Consider the following 18,838-nt stretch of genomic DNA (forward strand, 5'->3'; position numbering starts at 1 on the left):
AAATTTTAGACTTTTAGTGTTGTTTGCAGCATTATTTTGCTAATTTTAGAAAATCTTCTGAGAACTTGATTTAAGCACGTTTTGTACCTGTACACTTCAGAGCAGAGACTTGAGGCATAATGAAGAAGTGATGTGTGTTTAAGTGCACACAGTTTATCCCTTGTACTGTCTCATGAAAGGGACTCAGCTCTCAGTAGAGGGTGATTTAAAGGTCCTTCAGATTTCTGGGCTGTAGACTAGCGGAAGGAAGCGATAGCTAATAAGCTCCATCTCCTGCTGCTGCATGTTACACCATCTGCTCTGAGTGTTCATGAGCTTCATATTGTCCAAAAAAAATACATATGAAGCAAAGTAAAAGACTCCACACTCCTAAAGTTCTAGTGCATTGTCTCCTCCTCTATTCCCATACACAAATAGGGAATCCTGGTGTGCTGTGCTTTGTTTGACTGTCTGTGTTCTAATCACGTTGATGTTACTGTCTCCCGGAGAAAAACAGTGCCATGAGCAGTTCCCTGTGGCTTCCTGGACTGAAGCCTTCTGCTCTGTGGGGATTATCTGCAAACTCTGAGGAAAGGAAAAGCAGCACTTAGGTTCAGACCCCCTCTGGATATTCTTTCTTGATTTGCCAAGTAATTGGAAATTTCTCTCCCTGGAATAACTGGGGTGAGGAAACTGTATGTTTGTGCCTTCATTTAAAATCTCACGGGGAGAATGCTTTTCCTTCCCTTCATCAAATCAAAATACGTGAGGAAACTGAATGTGCAAAGACAGTTTTTTTCCCATGAGTGGGTGCTCAGTTCCTAGATTACAAACGCGTTACAAAAGCTTGTAACCTGCTGTCACCATTCCTGTAATGCTGCTTCCAATCCCGTCTTATCATCTCAGTGAAAAAATGCCTCATATGATCAAAAGTAGTTTCATTCTCATAAGTAATTCTTCTGATTTAAAAAGTGAGTATCCAAGAGAGGGGGAAAAGTGAGGAAAAAAATACAGAGAGAGGAAATAAACTAGAGAAGGATCACAGTGCATTTCAAATACCCTGCTAACAAATCTCATGTAAAGAATAAAAAAAAATTCTCCAAATGTTACACAAGCTTAACAATCCATTTGTCAGTGCACAGATATAAACTATCCTTGTTCCCATTCTCTTCTCTGAGCTACCAGTTTTCCATGGTATCAAATGCCAGAAATCATAGAAATAAAAATCAGAAGGGCAGAGTAACCAAAGAGTGTAACAGAAACCAAGGTGTATGTGGATGCCCAGTCCCTGGAAGTGCTCAAGGGCAGGTTGGATGGGGCCCTAAGCAACCTGATCTGGTGGGTGGCTTCTCTGCCCATGGCAGGGGGATTGGAACTAGATGATCTTTAAGGTCTCTTCCAGCCCAAACCATCCTATGATTCTATGAGATATAGCAACCTTTACTGTAACTTGTGCCCAATACTAATGGAATATATAGAAAGGAGGCTTAAACTTTTGAATTAATGTTTTGGAATTCTATTTGTCAAAACCTGGAATTATAGTTGTTAAATGTTCTTGCTATATTAACTTAAACACTTAAAAGTGTCCAAGATGTCATAAGTTAAAAGATATGAAGTATGAAGATAATGTGAGGATGTGGGTGTCACAGAGCTTGGGAACCAGAGCATGGCTCTGCCCCTGCCCTACAAGCTGTTTTAATATACATACTCTTGCTGTGTCTTTCATGTCACTCTTTTCTGAAACAAAGAAGAGCTGTCATTTTCTGGAACTAGAAATCTGGTTTGCTTATCTTCATTTGTAGAGCAGATGCTGAAACAAAATAACATTTCTTCCCGGGGTTTCTCATTTATGTATCTGTCAGAAGGTTTCGTACCTCTCAAAATGAAGAACTGTCAAGAAGTAGCTCAGTGAGTCAATGACATTGCTGCATATCCGGATAAACAGCAGGGTGGGTGTATCCTAACCCATATAGAGCTTGAATTAGTTTTTCTTTGGAGAATGAGACTCAAATACTTCTGACCTAGTATAGGTCTTTATGTGAAATAAATTGCGAATGTCATTTAAAATCTAAGGTTCTCTTTTCAAAGTTTCTGTTTGGTTGGAAGCTGTTCAAAATCAGTTTCCTGCTGACTGTCACTCATTAGGAATGCTTTGCAACTGGGTGAAGTATCTTTAGCTCAGATGGGAAAAACAGCGTGGAAGAAATAAGGTAATGTTTAACACCAGCAGACCGATTCTTTCACTACCCCCATCCCCTAAGCACCAGTTATATAAGAAACTTGTGAATACTGAGTAAGGTTTAAGTCACTTCCAGCTGTAACCTCAGGAAAAATAGTCTGAGGATGTAGAAAAGTCACGTACCAAAATATAAGCAGTTGCTGTGAAAGTCACCAAGAGATTATAAAGCCAGCGAATTCAAATTATAATGTTAGCACTGTGACTAATGAGATGTAAGTGCTAAGTTTTGTAAAAAAACTATGCTTTATTCATTATTAATGTTCTAGAATTCATGACCACTATAGAAGTGGTCTTTCTTACTATCTGTAAGAAAGAACATTAGCAACTGAACTATTGTACACAAAAATAGGCTATTACAGAAATCCTGTTCTTTCTCATAACTGATAACAGTAGTATCTGAAAAGCTGGGTTCAGTGTTGCCACTGACTTGATGTAAGGTGCTTAGCTCCACACTTGCTTTTTGAACTGCTAAGAAAAACCCAATCATGTGAGCAAGGACTATCACCTTGCTTTACAGGTGATAGGGAACTGTAGAGGAAGCTGTTGTTAGCTACAGAGAAGCAGCATCAGGTTATGCTGCCCATGGCTCCTGGGAGAAAAAACATGTGTCTGTTTTTAATACTAATTCTGTGGGCAGTTGGTCCTTTGCCTTCACTGGTCATACTACTGTAAATCACAAAATAATATTTGTGTCTTTGACAACAAAGGACTACATTACAAATTATGTATTGTAGCGTGTGCCAATATCTAACCTTGAGTAGTGTTTTGTCAGAAGTGTGTAATTAGTGGTTTTGGAAAGGAAATATTTGTAGAATTTATTTGGTTTGTTTGGTTTGCATACAGATTCTCAAAGGATTAATTGAGCTGTTGATTCTAGGGATATGACTCTTCCTGGTATCAGTGAGAATTATGCCTATAGGTGTGAGTTTAAGCTGATACTGTAGTAGCAATTACTTAAATGTTTGCAGTTAATTATTGAATTGTTGGCTATTGATCTGTAGAGTTTCAGTGTTCAAGGATGGATGCTAATAGTTTATTTTTATTGTATGCTTAGAAAACTAATCTGCTTTCAGACAACTGAAAGACAAAACCTTACTTACTGAATTATTTGTCCATCTTTATGACCTCCCTGATGGATCAAACTTCTGAAGATCTCATTGATGCATGTTTTTAAAGTATCCCTTGGCTCCTCCCCACACTTTTACTACTCAGTGGTACATCCACTATCAAAGTTTGTCTTGTTTCCCAGGAGAGGGAAGCACAGGGATGAAGATCAGTGACAACCCTGGTCAGGGGGCTGGGTCACACCTGCCTTCCATGTGACTCTAGAGCAGCCATCCAGGTGGTGATACGTTGTGTGTACCTTTACCACTGCCTTCACCACAGCTTTAGTTCCTGCTGCTCACTTAAATACCACTGCTTTGCAGTTAAGGGCTGTCATAGCTTCACTCCACACTCGTTTGGACCCAGAGCATACAGGTGGTATCCTTCTTCTTCCATTTTCCTGTTGGACAGTGTGTCCTCTGTCTTCTCAAGTCTGTTATCCCAGAGCTGTTCAACTCATTTTTGGTCATAAAAGGAAAGGTCCTTCAAAACAGTCCAGTTTGCTTCTTACAGTGCTTTTTTAGCATCTGAGGATTTTTGGCACACAGACATTTTCTTTCGAGGTTTTTTGGTTTGTTTGGGTTTTTTTCATTTATTTGCTGATGACATTTATTAGCAAAAGAAGAAAAAAATAAAAACTCACTAATGAGATGAAAATCGCCTACTTCGGTCACACTGTGGTGGCTGTTGTGCTTTTGGGGCAGTTCCCAGATGTTTGGATGGCTGGAGGCTTGTGCTGCTCACGAAGAAGTTGGCAGAGGCAAACTGTACCTTTGGAAATGGCTGCCTCTGAAAAATTTTATTTCTCTAAGGAAGCAAGATGTTCTGTGACAGGGTAAGATTTTGGACTTGTGGAGAAAAGGAAGGGGTAGCAGTGGATACCTCAGTGCTATTTTCTGCTTGCAGAAGTAGTAGCAGGAATGTATTCCTTGGAGTAGGGATGGGCATACATTCAAAAATAAAAAAGCTATTGAGCTAATTTTCAGATTTATATTTAGGAACTAACACAGGGAATAGGTCTGTCTGCTGCAGGCTGTTTCTCCAGTTCGTGAATTCCTGGCACCTGTGTCATGCAGCTGCACTAGACCTTAGTACAAAGTGAAGCTGAGTCTGCTTTGGCCAACTTCTCTCTAACATTATTCCCACTCTCCGGTGAAGTATTAGGCAGCCTTGAATTCACCCATGTGATGAATATTCATTTCACAGGTAATTATCGTCATCTCTCAGCAGCTCCACACAAACAAACCAAACTTCTCACGCAACCGGTCATTGCTGTCACTGTTTTGGCAGCACGAAGCTTATGATTCCTCATGCTTTAATAATGCTCCATCATCTGTGCTATCAGATTTGGGTCAAATGACCATGCTGAGGGTTAGAAAACTCTTCCTTCAGACAATGCTTGATGTATTAGGAAAAAAAAAAAAAAAAGAGGCATCTGCCACTCATCTTTCCGTGTGCTGCTTTAAATCCCTCACCCGAGCTAACAGCACAGTGGACACAAACAAGGTGCTTCTTTGCTATAACTTGGTGCTCAAGTTTAGATACCTAATATGACCAATTGGGTGTTCAGACACTATATTTCAGTATTTTCAAGTTTTTCTATAAGATTGTAGTTACTAAAAGAAATCTCAGTCCTTAAATTGGATGCAGTAATGGCTTTATCCCGACTGCCAATTGAGTGGAATAATGTTGCTGCAAGTACCTATATTTCAGTTCAATTTGATGATCTTTTTAGAAGAATTATATGTGTAAAACATATTTTAATGGCTAATAAAACCTACTAAACAAGAAAAAATGCTGTTTTCTTTCTGTTCTGTAAGTAGTATTATTATTGTTATTATTACTAAAATTAGTAAAAGTTCTAAACAGCTACAATGACTGTGGTGAGAGATCAGTCTGTGTGAACTGGTTAGAGTTCAGTAGCAGATTCTTTGCAAATGAGGTGTTTACTGGTGATGTCTTTGACAACATTTAACATAATTTTAGTATTTGTATCATTATTTTTTAAAAAATTAGCCTCAAAACATGCTCAACAAATCTGCCTCTTATAATTTCAGCAAACTAGTCTAAGCAACAGGAAAATACTGACTTGTGACATTTTCTATCCAGTGTCTCTTTAGTTTTTCAGTAGCAGAGCATCAACAGACTGCTCCTCTTCCAGTGTTTAGTTTTCTATCCTGGTCTCTGTTCCATAGCCCTGCCCCTGTGCATTATTCATTCCTTATTTTGAACTTCAGTAAAGCAGGGAGATGTGGGAAGGGGACAGCAATGAGGGATGTACATACTCTTTTGAATCTGTATGTTGTTAAGATAGTCCAATTAAGTACTTTTTATTAGCTTGATGAAAATAGTTCTTTGTCCTCTGTTCACTTTCTCCACTGCTACATGGCATCTCACTGTTCATCCTTCTTGGTTTTGAGTTATTCTCATGTTCAGACCCCCTGAGCCCAAGCCCAGCCTTCCCTCCTTTCTAGCATTGAAAAGTGTCTGCTCCTAATTCAGTGCTCAGTTCTTGCTGTGTCCACTGAAATGAGACTTGGACTGGTTTATCAGAGCTGTCTCTGATTACAGTCAAGTCAGAGAGGCTGTTGCTACGTTTTTAAAGATAAGTGGTTTAAGCTCCTACAACCAAATGTTTTGGTGTTTTTCACTCATAACCACTTCTGGATGTGCTGCTTGTATCCTTTGCCAGTTGTCCTGATCAGCTGTGCTGTTTATTCCCATTTGCTGTATCACTGCTGTGTCTAATATTGGACACAGTACGAGATGGTGCAGCTCAGGAAATGGTGAAGCAGCTGGTAGGGAAATGAGACAATACCAAACGGAGAATAATGTGAAAAAAGGCGAAATCCACATGTGACTTTTACACTCTATGGGGAGCTGAAGACTCTGCACTCAGCAGGTTTGCATGAAACAAATTTAATAGGAAAAAACAGTGGAAAAGGATTTTAAGGTCTGTTTAGCACACAGAGCTGTCTGCTAGAAGAAACCTTTTCATAAAAGGATACTTAAGTATTTCCCTTTTTTTAATCTGAAAAAAAAATCCATTCAAAACTGGATATTAGCTTGTATTTTTTTCTGATACATTATTTTCTCTGTAAAATAGTTAACACTGAAGGAAAAATAGGCATTTCGTTGTGTAGACTATCACCAAGTCTCTCTAGACTGCAGTATTTACTGCAAAGGGAATTTTCTATATGTGTTAAAATTGTGAAGTTTATAGTTACGTGTTTTAAGTCTTGTAGTTTTGGAGTTTTTTTCCGCTCCTTAATTTAGTGAGTGCACGTGTGACCTATGCTTGACAGTAGATGAAATAGTTGCTGCTACAGTCCTTTGAGAACAGCCAACAGTAGAGCAAAAGTGTTTTTGTAGAATAAAACTGAAAGAATTGAGACACTCAATGCTCCTATAAGCATTCCTGTTGTTAGATCCTCACATGATTCAGAATTGCTCAGGTGCAGGAAATGGCTGCCGTTTTCCTCTCAAAACACCTGTCCCCATGGTGTGCATTAAAGCACGTGAAGGTTATCTAAGACAAAGGTGTATATTGCGTTTTTTTCCTGGTTAGCTGTGGCCCTAGTGTTTGAATTCTGCACAGATTCTTTTAGCAGTACATATAAATGTCGTTGAACATGATTTAATACACAATTGCTCTCGTTTTTGCTTGAATCTGGTATTTCCCTGGAGTATCTGTTTTCAGTTCTTTCTCCCTTATGTGTGCCTTTTCTGATCATGGCTTAATTACATTTTAAGTGCCTTCTGTGTTACTGTCTCCACCGCCTCAATTAGTTCACCTCCAACTGTGTGAATTTTTTAATAAGGAGGCACAAAGTATTTCTGGCAATACAGGGTGTGAGCTTTGCTTATCTGCCTATGGCAAGTTTTCCTTCAGGGCATGGCAGACTTTACAGAGCCACTGTGGGCTGATCTGTTAGTGCCGTTTGCGTTTGATTTATTTTCTTTGGGTTAGAGTACTCTCAGCTGCTGTGGAGGCTTCTCTGACTCTTCCCAGGCATCCTTGATCGAGCACCTTTGCAGAGCCAGGAATTACGGAGAGCTCCCAGGCTTTCAGTTGCCCACGGCTGTAGAATGCAAGGTATGTTAGCTCTGAAGAAGGTTACTGGTGTGCATCTTCGATTCCACAAATGTCTCCAAGGCAGATGCTAAAAAACTTGAGAAACAGGTTTTTTTGTGGGGAATGCTAATACTGTGGGCAATTCCTCCAGTGGTTTTCAGTCTGTTAAGATCCAAACAAATGATTTTACTTTCTGATTTCCTTTTTCAGGATTCATCTAAGAAAGCTGGTAACAACTGCCAGCTCTATCACGTTGGGTAGTCAGCCTCCCAACCATCTTTATACACATTAGCAATACATATGTCTCCATTTATTTGATGATGAAGGGGTTTTGGGTTTAGTTGTGGATAGTTAACATTACCTGTGATTTGCATTAGAAAGAGCAGGTGCCTGCCTGCTAATTTTCAACAGCGAGCAATCACATTTTAATACCAGTCAGTGACTTGTTATTTCCCAGCTATCAATTACGTGACTGCGTCTGTGTAAAAGATAAAAATACTGTGTGATTAAATCACAGGCTGGAGGTTTCAAAGTCAGAGACTAGAATAGCTGCTAAAATGAGTATCACATATCTAAATAAGCAGCTCAGTATTTTGAAACAATTAGAGCTCTCATTAAGAAAAAGCAAGGAAATTGAAGAGGTGTAGAGCTAAAAAAAATTGTAGCCAAGTGCTCCTAAAAATATTGGAGTTGTTTCATCATGTAGTGGCTGTGTTCCTAAAGTTTGGAAAAATTTCAATGACAGATCATGAGATCTCACAGCTCTTGTTTATACAATGAAAATGTTCAGAAGTCTTTTGATTTGGTGGGCTTTGGAATTTTCATAGTTCCTTTAGGTGCAGCACTGGAATGACAGTTGTACTTCCCTCTTTGGGAGCTCTACATCAAATCTTGAGATGGAAAATCTTGTAGATACCGTATTGTGTGCTTAGGAACTTTATTATCTGACACAATTGTCTCAGATTTTCTTCTTTCCTTGGTAACCATGATGTGCATTTAAGGTTAAAAGATGTTTTAAGATGTGTTTCTTTAACTTAAATAGCAATGATGTTGTGTGATAGTGGTGTAAGAAATACCACAGTGAATTTTCTGGGCATGCACACTTGGAATGATGCCACCACTTTCAGCTTAGTTTCTTTGATGCATTTTGATGATATAAAACAAAAAATTATTGTTTTGCAGTTCCTGATATGGAATGTCAATGTAACTTATATAGTTACTTTTAGAAATACAGTGTGGAAGAAGCACTATCTGGAAATATTTGAAAATCTAGTACAGGTCTTGCAAGGAAATTAGTTAACCAGTTGAAAAAAGTTACTGTGATTGTAGGTGTAAAAAATATGATATGCAAACCCAATAATTTTCATTCAGTTGTTTTAATATTACTTAAACTGCAGCAGAACTGACCTTTAAGTTTGAACTGCTGTTATTGACATTTCTTTGGTAAACTGGACACCTGAGGAAAGAGGGGAGCAGGAGTGGTCAGAATTACTTAAAGGCAGTTAAATCTCCCATTTCTTGATCAGATGGAACATTTGATGACAAACCCCTCAAGAGTTTTTGGGGGGAGGAGGGTTTTTTGACTGACAAGTTGTATCCTCAGTTGGCTAATCAAAGGGAACGGACGTGCCAAGTTGTCTTTCATGTTCTCATTGGTGTCAGATTGGCAGTGGGATGTAATTGGATGTGAATGGAAGTCCTGAAGAGCTGGTGCACATGCTCATGCTTTCTCTTCCTTCTTCCAAGATTAATCTGAAGGGTGTACTTGCTGGACTAAATTTAGCAGTTCAGTCTAAATTAAAAAATACACTGCTTTCACAGTAGATGTTAATTTATTAAGATCATGGTCCTTGTATGTAAATTTTTGCATGATCTGGAAAAAAGAAAAGAGAAAAAAGAAGTGCAAATACTTGCTCCTCTAATCTGAAATAAGTCAAAGTCAAACTGTTTTGCTGTCCTAAGCTCTAACAGAGGACATCTTTGAGTTGATTTGGGCTTTTTTTTCCAGTGGCAAAGATGATTACGTACTAAAAAGTGGTGAGTAAATTTATGGGGAATTTATGGGGAAAAGTGAAAAATCTATTTATGGGATGGATTTTCACTTTTATTGTTAGGGCCTAACCCAGTGTCTTTTGAAAACCTCACCTAAGAGATGGCTTTAAAATGCTTCATAACACTCTGTGTTCCACATTAGTGCTCTGGTCAGCAGTCATTGCTCTGTAGGAGGACTCTGCTATTCTTCATTAAGAACTCTGGTCACCCTGATCTAACTTGGCCCTCCTTTGAGCACGAGGATGGGCTGTTGATGCCCAAAACTGTTTCCAATTTCAGTTATTTAAAGAAAAAAAAAATTATAAAATTAGGTCTAGTATCCTGCAGATCTTAGACATCCTACCAAGAAAACGATGATGAAAATTCCAAATTTTGGCTCCATTAGACAGTCATTTTAGCTGTGAATTCTTGGGAGGGGAGTCAGACATACTTTCACGATTGACAGCATTTGTGGGGTTGTTCCCCAAGACCTGAAGAGGTTGTCTGGCAGAATGTGTGTGTCTGCTTGCTGTGAGCAGCAGACTGGGATTTGTCAAACTTTTACATGGAGGCCAAGAGCCTCCTCCTGAGCACAGCTCCTGGGACCTCACACCCCAGGACAGGCTGTTGCTCCTGTTTTCTTTGTTTCTGTGATGGCAGCACAGTGACAGCAGCTACTGGTCCTCGTGCTCTTGTGCACAAGGACTGTTCTCCTGGTCTGTTTTTGTTCTGTACCCACACACACACACACATAAGCTGTTCCTGGTGACTGCCTGTGCATCACCCCCTGCTTTAAGGGATTTTGCCTCTAGGTCCTTAGACCTCTCTGTGACATCTGCTCCTTTGCAAATACTTTTTCCTAATTTTCAGCTTTTTTAACAGTCACCAGGAATGTGAAGAAGTGCGACTTGGTCAGTGCAGTCCTGCTGAAACCTCCCTCTCATTTGTGCTGTTCCCTGTCTGAAATAATTCATTCACTGAGCATTCACTGAAAGGGGCACAGGGGGATCAAAACCACCTTCCTCTGCATCCATTTGCTGTCTGCCTTCCACTCATGTCACTTCAGAGGAGGATGGCTGGTAATACCCTTGATACTCTCTTAAGCTGCTTTAAAGTTATGTTAGAGCTTCGTAGTTTCTGGTGAAAGTTAAGGTGAGGAGCTGAGTTACTCTGATCATTCTTTTTGAGCAGCTCCTGTGATCTGAGTGCCTTGGGTCTGTTGAATAGTCCATCAGTAAAGGAGAACATTTCTGGTAAATCTCTGTTGATAGCAGCTTTCTAAAAGTCTTCCTATCATCACAAAGTTATGCACTTGGCAGATGCTTACTCTGAGACAGTCACAGTGACCTAAAGCCTAAGTGCTGCCTTCTCTACCTTTAATTTTGAAAATTCAATTAGAAGAACAAAGGATACATTATCTGTTGCTTCCCTCAAACACATTCACAAATGCCAAAACCTGTAATAGAAAAATTATTTTAGAGCCAAGGAACCTTTAAAATTCTTGAAAGAAAATTGGAATGCTTTTCTCTTAGAGTTTTTGGAAACAGAAAATCTTTTTCCTTGAAAATTCTTCATTTCTTAATAGATTTTTGCATATGGAGAATGAAATTGTAAGTGAATATATTGTAAGACAAGCTTTTCCAAACTCAATTTCAGCTGTAGCATTAGAAGAATTTAATTTATCCTCAGAAATTATATTGAGGTTCTTTCTCATCTGTGATAATTGTATTTTTTCCCTCTTGTCTTTAATAGGGTAGAGTTAGTGTGGTCATTATTTGAGATTAAGCTGGTTTCCTTTATGAGAAATTTAGGTTAAATGCTAATGCCTGGCATTTGCTATGGTTTTATAACTCTAAAATTCATTAAAAGGGAGATATTTATGAGTACCTGCAATAGAAATTTCTCTTTAACAGAATCCTGTGAATGAAAGTACTTTACCTCATAAAGCCACACTTTTGGAATAGGAAAGACTATAGTCAGCAATATTTAAGATGTATTTGAACTTCAAGGATTAAATTCCTACTCAATCTCATACTGAGAATGTTTCTTCCTAAATTAAAGTGAGACCCACATTGTAGCTCCAAAAGCCTCCTCTGGCATCTTGTTAGTTAAAAAACTCTTTAAAAATAAAATCTTTAACATTAAAAATTCGATCTCTAAAAAGAATATTCTGCTTCTAAGGAGAGAGAAAGTTTATCTACATCCTCACAGGATCAGGATAATTTCTGTGCAGAATTTAAGAAGTACGTTCCTTATTCACGTTGATTTTAATAGTAATAAAAATTAGTATCTTAGGACTCCAGGAACATATTTAAAATTAGGTTCAGTCTCCTCCTGTCCTCTTTCTTTAAGCTTGAAGAATTATTCTGAAGAAAAGACTAGAAAGATATTTGCCATGAGGCATGGGTTGGAATCTCATCCTCTGGTTCCTCTGGGGAAGGACCTGAGGAATAAAGATTTCTTTCTTCCTCATAAATTTAACAAGCCAAAGAGTTTCCTGAAAGTGCATCCTCCTTTCCTAATCCCTTAGCTGCCTAATCTGCAAATTTCATGAATTCAGTGTTGGAGCAGACTCTGATTCCTCTTTTATTCCTTCTTTATTTGTTATTACTGTTATTTTTAACTTTCTATCATCTCTGGTGGTAACTGGAGATTAATATAAGAAAGTGAGCAACATAAATAAGGGAATGCAAGGAAAAGTTGAAATATAGCAAAGAAAAACATGTGCAATAAAATGCATTTTCTATACAAGTATAAAAATTCAAATGGTATCTTTTATGGCTTGTTATTTATGTGTAATCTGTATATCTTTTTAAATTAAAATAAATGCAACTAAAATTCAGTTTTGGGTTGTGGTAATAATGTAATTGGTGATAAACATGAGGTTTATAAAGCAAATTCATAGTCAGTGTAATGGACTTTTGCAAATTAATTGATTTTTGATTTCTTCCTTAAGCATTTTCTTAGGTGTGGTTACTGGAGCTTAATATCTTTGAATTATATTGTCCTAGGAATGATGTGGCATGTTCTCTACATGGAAACAAGTAAGATCTTTGACTAAATGAAATGTGAATACACAAAAGCATTCAAAAATTTATGTAGCGGGTTGTGTTACACGAATGCCCTGATGAAGTACCTTAAGATCTCTGCCCATTTAATTCTCAAGTCCAGTGTGCAGCCAGTAAACCACAGTCCTCAGGTGAGAAATGAGAAATTTTAAGGGCCGTTGAACACACTGAATTTAACAGTGCTCAATAGCCCTCAAAATTTCTCATTTAGGAGGATGCATATGTATTGCTTCCAAAAATGAACACGATCTTCACTTTCCCCATTTACATTTCTTCCTTACTTCTTCCCTCCCTCCCTGTATCTCTCTGAGTCTCTTACACCACGAGTAGCTGGTCTGCCCTTCCTCTCATTTTGAACCACGTAAGGTGCACCTGCTGATTAACCCACTGGAGTAAGTTCAGTGTGCAAAAGCGTACACAGAGTTGTGGTGTAACACTAGAAAATCCCAAACCCTACAGCAACCTCAGAGCTGCATGCTTGGGGTATCTTTTTCCACTGCATTCCCATTATCACTCCCTCAAACACAAGCATAAACATGACACTATTCAGGTTAATGTATATTATTTGCCTTTCTGGAGTCCCTTCCATTCTTGTTCTGCTCCCCAGACTCTGGTATTCCCAGTGTTCTCAAATAACCTCCAGTCTGAAAGAGGAGACTGGGCCAAAATATGTACCATGGATTTAAACTTCCAAGACATCGATATTTTTCTCCTTGCCTTTGAACTACTTACACTCTTTTGTAATTTTACATTTGCAGAAAGATCAATTTGTATTTTTTCATCCAGAGAATTGACTTGGTCTGTGTTTGGGCTCGGAACATCATCAGAGTAAGAACCACCTCATAGCAAGAGTCAAGAATAAAATAAATTTGTGAATCAATGATATTTAAAGAGACTTTTAAAATCAATAAGTTGCAATTGCTTAATTATATGATAGAGCTCATAAAAGGCACATAATAGCAACATGTCAAACTACTGCAGATTATAAATAGATTACATTTTCCTGTAAGCTCTTTCTCTAGTTGAACACATAGGTCAATTAAGTAATTTAAATAAGTATTATTTGTCATTCTGCTGTTAATACAAAATAACATTTCTCCATAAGGGAATAGGAAAACTTGAATCAAGGTTCCTTGTGCTCATCTCTGTTTGTAAATTAGTTTTATGTTTCTTTTGTCTACTTTGTTTGGATAGTCTTATCTTTAAAATATTTCTTTATTGAAATAAATGTTAGTTAATTGGTTGAAATTAGCAAAATTCTTGGCAAATGCAACAGTTAGGAAATTCCACAACCCATGCAAGTCCATTAAGTTTGCAGAAATATTAGGTTGGAGAGAAGGACCTCCATGGTCTTTCACTTGGGTAATTTATTTTTTTTTTTTACCTGTTTCAGAAAAACTAAAAGAATTGCAGAAAGAGTAGCTGGCACACAGTTATTCCTGGCCATACAAAAGACAAAGAACTAATTCAGAAGATGTGCTGCAATAAATGCTTTATATATGCATGAAAATAATAACTTTAGGTTTTTAACTGTCCTGCTGGCTAAGCTGATGCTGTAATAAATAAATACTTGGTGAATGTATCTGGAGTTTTCAGTAGCTCCTTGTCAGTGAACAGAGTTGGAGCCGTGTTAAAACCTGTCTGCCTGGTCAGCTGCTGAATGCTCATATCAACACGAGTGCCTTAAAAAGCAGAGACACCATTGCCCAGTGAGGTCACACTCCTCTTTAGCTGCTTGTTTCTGAACATTTATTTTTGTAGGAAAATTAAGTTTTGAGGTAGAAAGAAAGGGATCTGTTAATTGAAATGCTGATTTATTTTTTTAACACGCTCAGCCTGCTTTCCTTTTCTTGATTGGTAGATATTTTATATATCCTCATATGTTACTTTTGAAAAAAAAATATCAATGCAGGATAAAGTACTTGTATTTTTAACAGTTTTGTTAACCCAGGCTCCATAAGAGTCCAGAGGTGAAAATCCTTTCATCATAAGTGCAACCTTTTTTTCTCTGTCCACAGTTCATGCAAAAACTTGAATTCCATATTAATATTCTCTCATTTCTCTTGTGACTACGTCTTTGTGGTAATACTAAATCTACCATAAATCTGCTTGAACTTTATCTCCTTGTGGAAATATGTAGTATTTTAGGTAAGAAAGTTAGATATGCAGATGAAAAGCAGCCACTTTTGGCATTCTAAGTGCTTTTCAGAAAATGGATCCCGTGGGAGTTAAAATACTGCAAATGCTTGTATACTTAAGAAATAGACCATTAAGGCAATATATTGTGTTAGTCTTCAGTTGAACATGAGTTATAGTATAAAAAGTCACTTTTTTTTTGCTCCACACACACACGGAAAAATGAATTATCATGTAGACAGAAGGGTAAATTCTGTCCATCTTAAACACGTGTAATCTAATTAGCATTTGTGGGATTTACTGGGATGAATTCTCCCCTTGGCATGTGCAATTGCAAACAGGGAGACTGTGGGCTGTAGACTGCTAAGGGCAGACATCTGCCTGGAGGGACATCCATGAAAGAAATGCCTGCATCCTTGCCCCCTGAGGAACTTACATCAGCTGACATGGTCCATGAAGTTATGAAAAAATTTTTAGTTATGGGGAAGTTCCTCAGATGGTGAAAATAAGTAGAAATCTGCTTTGAAGGGGAAGGAAGTTCAGATGATGTTTCTTGAAATCCCAAAGTGATTTAATTGACAGAGACATGCTCTAGGAATCCTGCATTGCTGTGGAACTTTACAGAAATCTAAGTTAAAACTAGGAATAATAGTGCTTTCTGAAAGAATTGAAATAAAAAGTTATGGGGCGGTTTCATTGGAGGTTATTTCTGCAGTGTGGGCCTCAGTCAAAATTGAGACCAATATTAAGGTTGATAATTAATCCTGTTAGCTCTCTTATTTCATGTAGAAAAAACTCAGTGTATTTTTCAATATGAATTGTTCTTGATTGGCTGCACCTCCCCATTAGAGCTTGTGAGAAGCACTGAAGACCTGCCAGTGCCTTTAAACACACTTGTCCAAGTGTATGGCCCTAACTTACTTTACTTCAATGTTATATGTTTTTAGCACCAAAATCTTCATTTTCTTTGATAATATACTTTTTTAATGACAGTATACATTTAGTCCTCTTTTTTATGTCATCTGCTAAAGCAGATGTGTTATGATGTGTTAAATAGTATACATTTTTGATGGGGTGGACAGTCTGGGCTGGAGCCCTGCATGTGACAAGCTACCTCATTGCTTATTGGGAGCTACTTTTGAATTTGGTAAAGAAAAAACAAGAATTGATGTGCACCATTTGGACCAGTGTTTTTTCATAAAGGTGATTTTATTCATTTAATGCTGTCAAAATGAAAGTAGAAGTGTGGTGCAGTTGGAATGTTTAAGTGTCCAACATCAATATCTGCACTCATTGTGTCATACAAAGATTTGATCCATGCTGTCTGATTAAAACAGTTTTGTTTGTTTGTTTGTTTGTTGTGTTTGTAACACATAATCAAAATGATACTTAAAAGTAGGGCATTGTATGAGCAACACTATACTTACAGCACTTTGCTTTCTGCAGAATTGCCTCTGTGTGTCCCATGCCCCATGAGCTTTGAAAATCTCAGAAAAACAGGTCTTCTCTGAAGACAAAATGTTTTGTGTTTTGTATCTTAGTCAGACAGGAAGGAGAGGTTTTTTTCCAGAGGGTCTTACAGGTTTCAGAGTCTCACATGCATCTGTGTAGGATTGAGAACCAGTAGTGTCCGCTCTCAGCTTCCATTTTTATCCACAAGTACTGCCATGAAATACTTTTCCTCCTTCCTTCTACCAATAGCCAAGTGCCAGTTTTAAACAGGCCCCAGAGAGCACAAAGAACTCTGTGTTGTAAGGTAGACAAAGTTTAAATGCCAAATATTCACTGTACTGCAGAAACTACTTCTTTGCAGCGTCGTGGCTGTTTTCTCTTGGCCATCCCCATGAAACCTTGGAGTCACACTCAGTGCATCTGAGAGACTTGGGGAACAGGGCTCATGGAGGTGCAACATGTCTCAGCTTCTCAGATGTAGGGCTGAGACCACGTCCTCCTCCTATGAACAAGGGGAAGAAATCAGAGTGGTGATGGAACACTTGAGGTCCCCCCACAGCTGCCTTGCTGCTCTGAAAGGAGCAGGAACAGGGATGGCTCGTGCTGCTGGAATGGGCCACCCCATGCAGTGACAACACCAGGGCAACGGGTGACCTTTCAGGACTCTCACGTAGGAAAGTGAGGCCGTGGCCACTCCTGTTTGCTGCTCTTCTTCTTCCCCTGCCCTACAGAAAATTGGTTGCCATTTCCTGAGCTGAAAGCCAGCCCATGTGGGCTGTCACTACAGCCAAGACCTTCAGGAATGTTTTGATGGCAAAGGAAAGATATGTAGAGACAGATGACTTATAAATTAAACCACCTCAGGACATTGTAGCTTAGCATTTGGTTTGTAGATTTTGGTTGATACATTCAAGAAAATACCAGGGCTTTCTGTTATTTCAGAGAGAGTGCTTAAAATAAGAATCATTCCTCTCACTGGCTGGTAAGTGGATTAGTTTGGCAAATTAAAGCTTTAGTTAGGATGACAGTAGAAGAGAGTATTTGTCCTCAGTCTCTGTCAATGACTCTCGTGTCTGATGTTTCTTTTCCAGAAATTCAAAGAATACTGTATGCATATTTGATATTGTATTTAGTCTCTCAAGATGGCATCCCAGGTCTGATGTTCAATTAGGGAGTGCAGTTCTGTAATCCTTATTTAATTAGAACTCCTTGTCATACTCCCTGGGAGTTGCATTTGTAATTGGATTCTCACAAGTGAGAATATGCAGAGGCTACCTCAAAGGGAAGTTGTAATTTGCTGATGTGTGTTACTTACCTGTAGTTCTTCGAGAATGTTTCCTCTGCATATTCACATTATGGGTCCTGTCCACCTTCTGTTTGTCCTCGGATTTCTGCTGCTCTACGGTTGCTGTGTTTTCTAAGAATAACTCTAGTATTGAGCACTGTACAACTCTAAAATCTCTGATCACTTGGTGTCAGGAGGTGGCACTTGTACAGTCCTAGTAGTCACTGCTCTTCTAGGAAGTTCCTGTAGGCCACCAGCACTGGAGAACCAAAACCCACTGGTGTGAATATGCAAGGACAGCACTCTCAAAGAGCAAGCCAATGGTAAGTACCCTTTCTTTGTCTTCTGTGATTAACCAAATATTTCAAAATTTATTTTGTAAGTTTCCTATTTGCAAATTTACTCCACTTTCCCTATTATAAAAACATACTGAGATTAATTTTAGAGCTGTTGCCTTTCTGGCTAAACCCAAGAAAGTATCTGTATTTGCAGATACTTGCTTCAGTTGTAAATTGATGTACAACTATCAGTGTGTGGGTGTGTACGCATGTTTGAGCTATGATACATATTTCTCTCAGACAAAAAGGCACAATTACAGTGCAGTATTATCTATTCTACAATTGCCCTCTTCTAGTTATTATAGTTATAGTAGATTAGATAGCAGAGTGAGTCACTGACCAAAAAAAAAGTCTTCAAATAGCATTAACAATGTTAATTCTCGAAACGGATTCTCCAAAAGAAAATCAAAGGTGCGATGCTTTTCACTACTAAATTTTTTTTCTGAACTTTTGTTTCTTTGCAGACATGGAATTCCGTGAGACTCCCCATATTCTCTGCTCTGGCTATCAGACTGACTTACACGGTGTAGCTGAGCACAGTTACCCGCTGGAGGTGGGCTCAGATGTGGAGACCGAAACAGAAGGTGGTGCCTCCCCGGATCATGCCCTGAGGATGTGGATGAGGGGGATCAAGTCGGAACACAGCTCCTGCTTGTCAAGCCGGGCAAACTCAGCGCTGTCCCTCACTGACACTGACCATGAAAGGAAGTCTGATGGGGAGAATGGTAATAAAGAAATGTGTCTAATGTACTCAGTAGAAGTAGTAATTTATTGAAAACTTTCTTCTACCTCTCTTATTTTTCCTTTTTTTTTCCTGTTCCTTTTTAGATCTCTGTATTATGTGTAAGGTGAAGGGATTGTTTGGGGCGTGTATTGTATTTATAGCGTAGACAGAAAATAAGACCAAAAAAATGAAACAACGTTTTTGTTAAAACATCATTCCTCTAGAGACTACTTTCCCACATTCTTCATTTTTATATCAAAGGATATTTATAATTTTAATTTGGTAGCCTCTGAATTAGGTTCTAAAATAAATCCATATATGTACATTTGTATCACATTTTGCACAGAATTGTTCCTACATGTTTTGGCTTGTGGGCATAGCTTTAAGGCTCTTCAGCCAGGTGACTT

The 18,838-nt window shown here is 38.4% G+C and overlaps 1 protein-coding gene across 4 annotated transcripts in view; it reads left to right on the forward strand.

Annotated features, from left to right (window-relative positions):
- TENM1 (teneurin transmembrane protein 1) overlaps positions 1–18,838 on the forward strand; it is a 319,629-nt gene that overhangs the window by 91,471 nt on the left and 209,320 nt on the right. For all 4 annotated transcript variants that reach the window (XM_017818756.1, XM_017818745.1, XM_017818772.1 and 1 more), the window contains exon 3: positions 18,172–18,432. In XM_017818756.1, the coding sequence (XP_017674245.1) occupies positions 18,172–18,432 (261 nt within the window). The remainder of the gene's footprint in view (positions 1–18,171; positions 18,433–18,838) is intronic.

Source organism: Lepidothrix coronata, unplaced genomic scaffold (genome assembly GCF_001604755.1).
Source record: "Lepidothrix coronata isolate B3197 unplaced genomic scaffold, Lepidothrix_coronata-1.0 Scaffold2, whole genome shotgun sequence".
NCBI classification, from domain to species: Eukaryota; Metazoa; Chordata; class Aves; order Passeriformes; family Pipridae; genus Lepidothrix; species Lepidothrix coronata.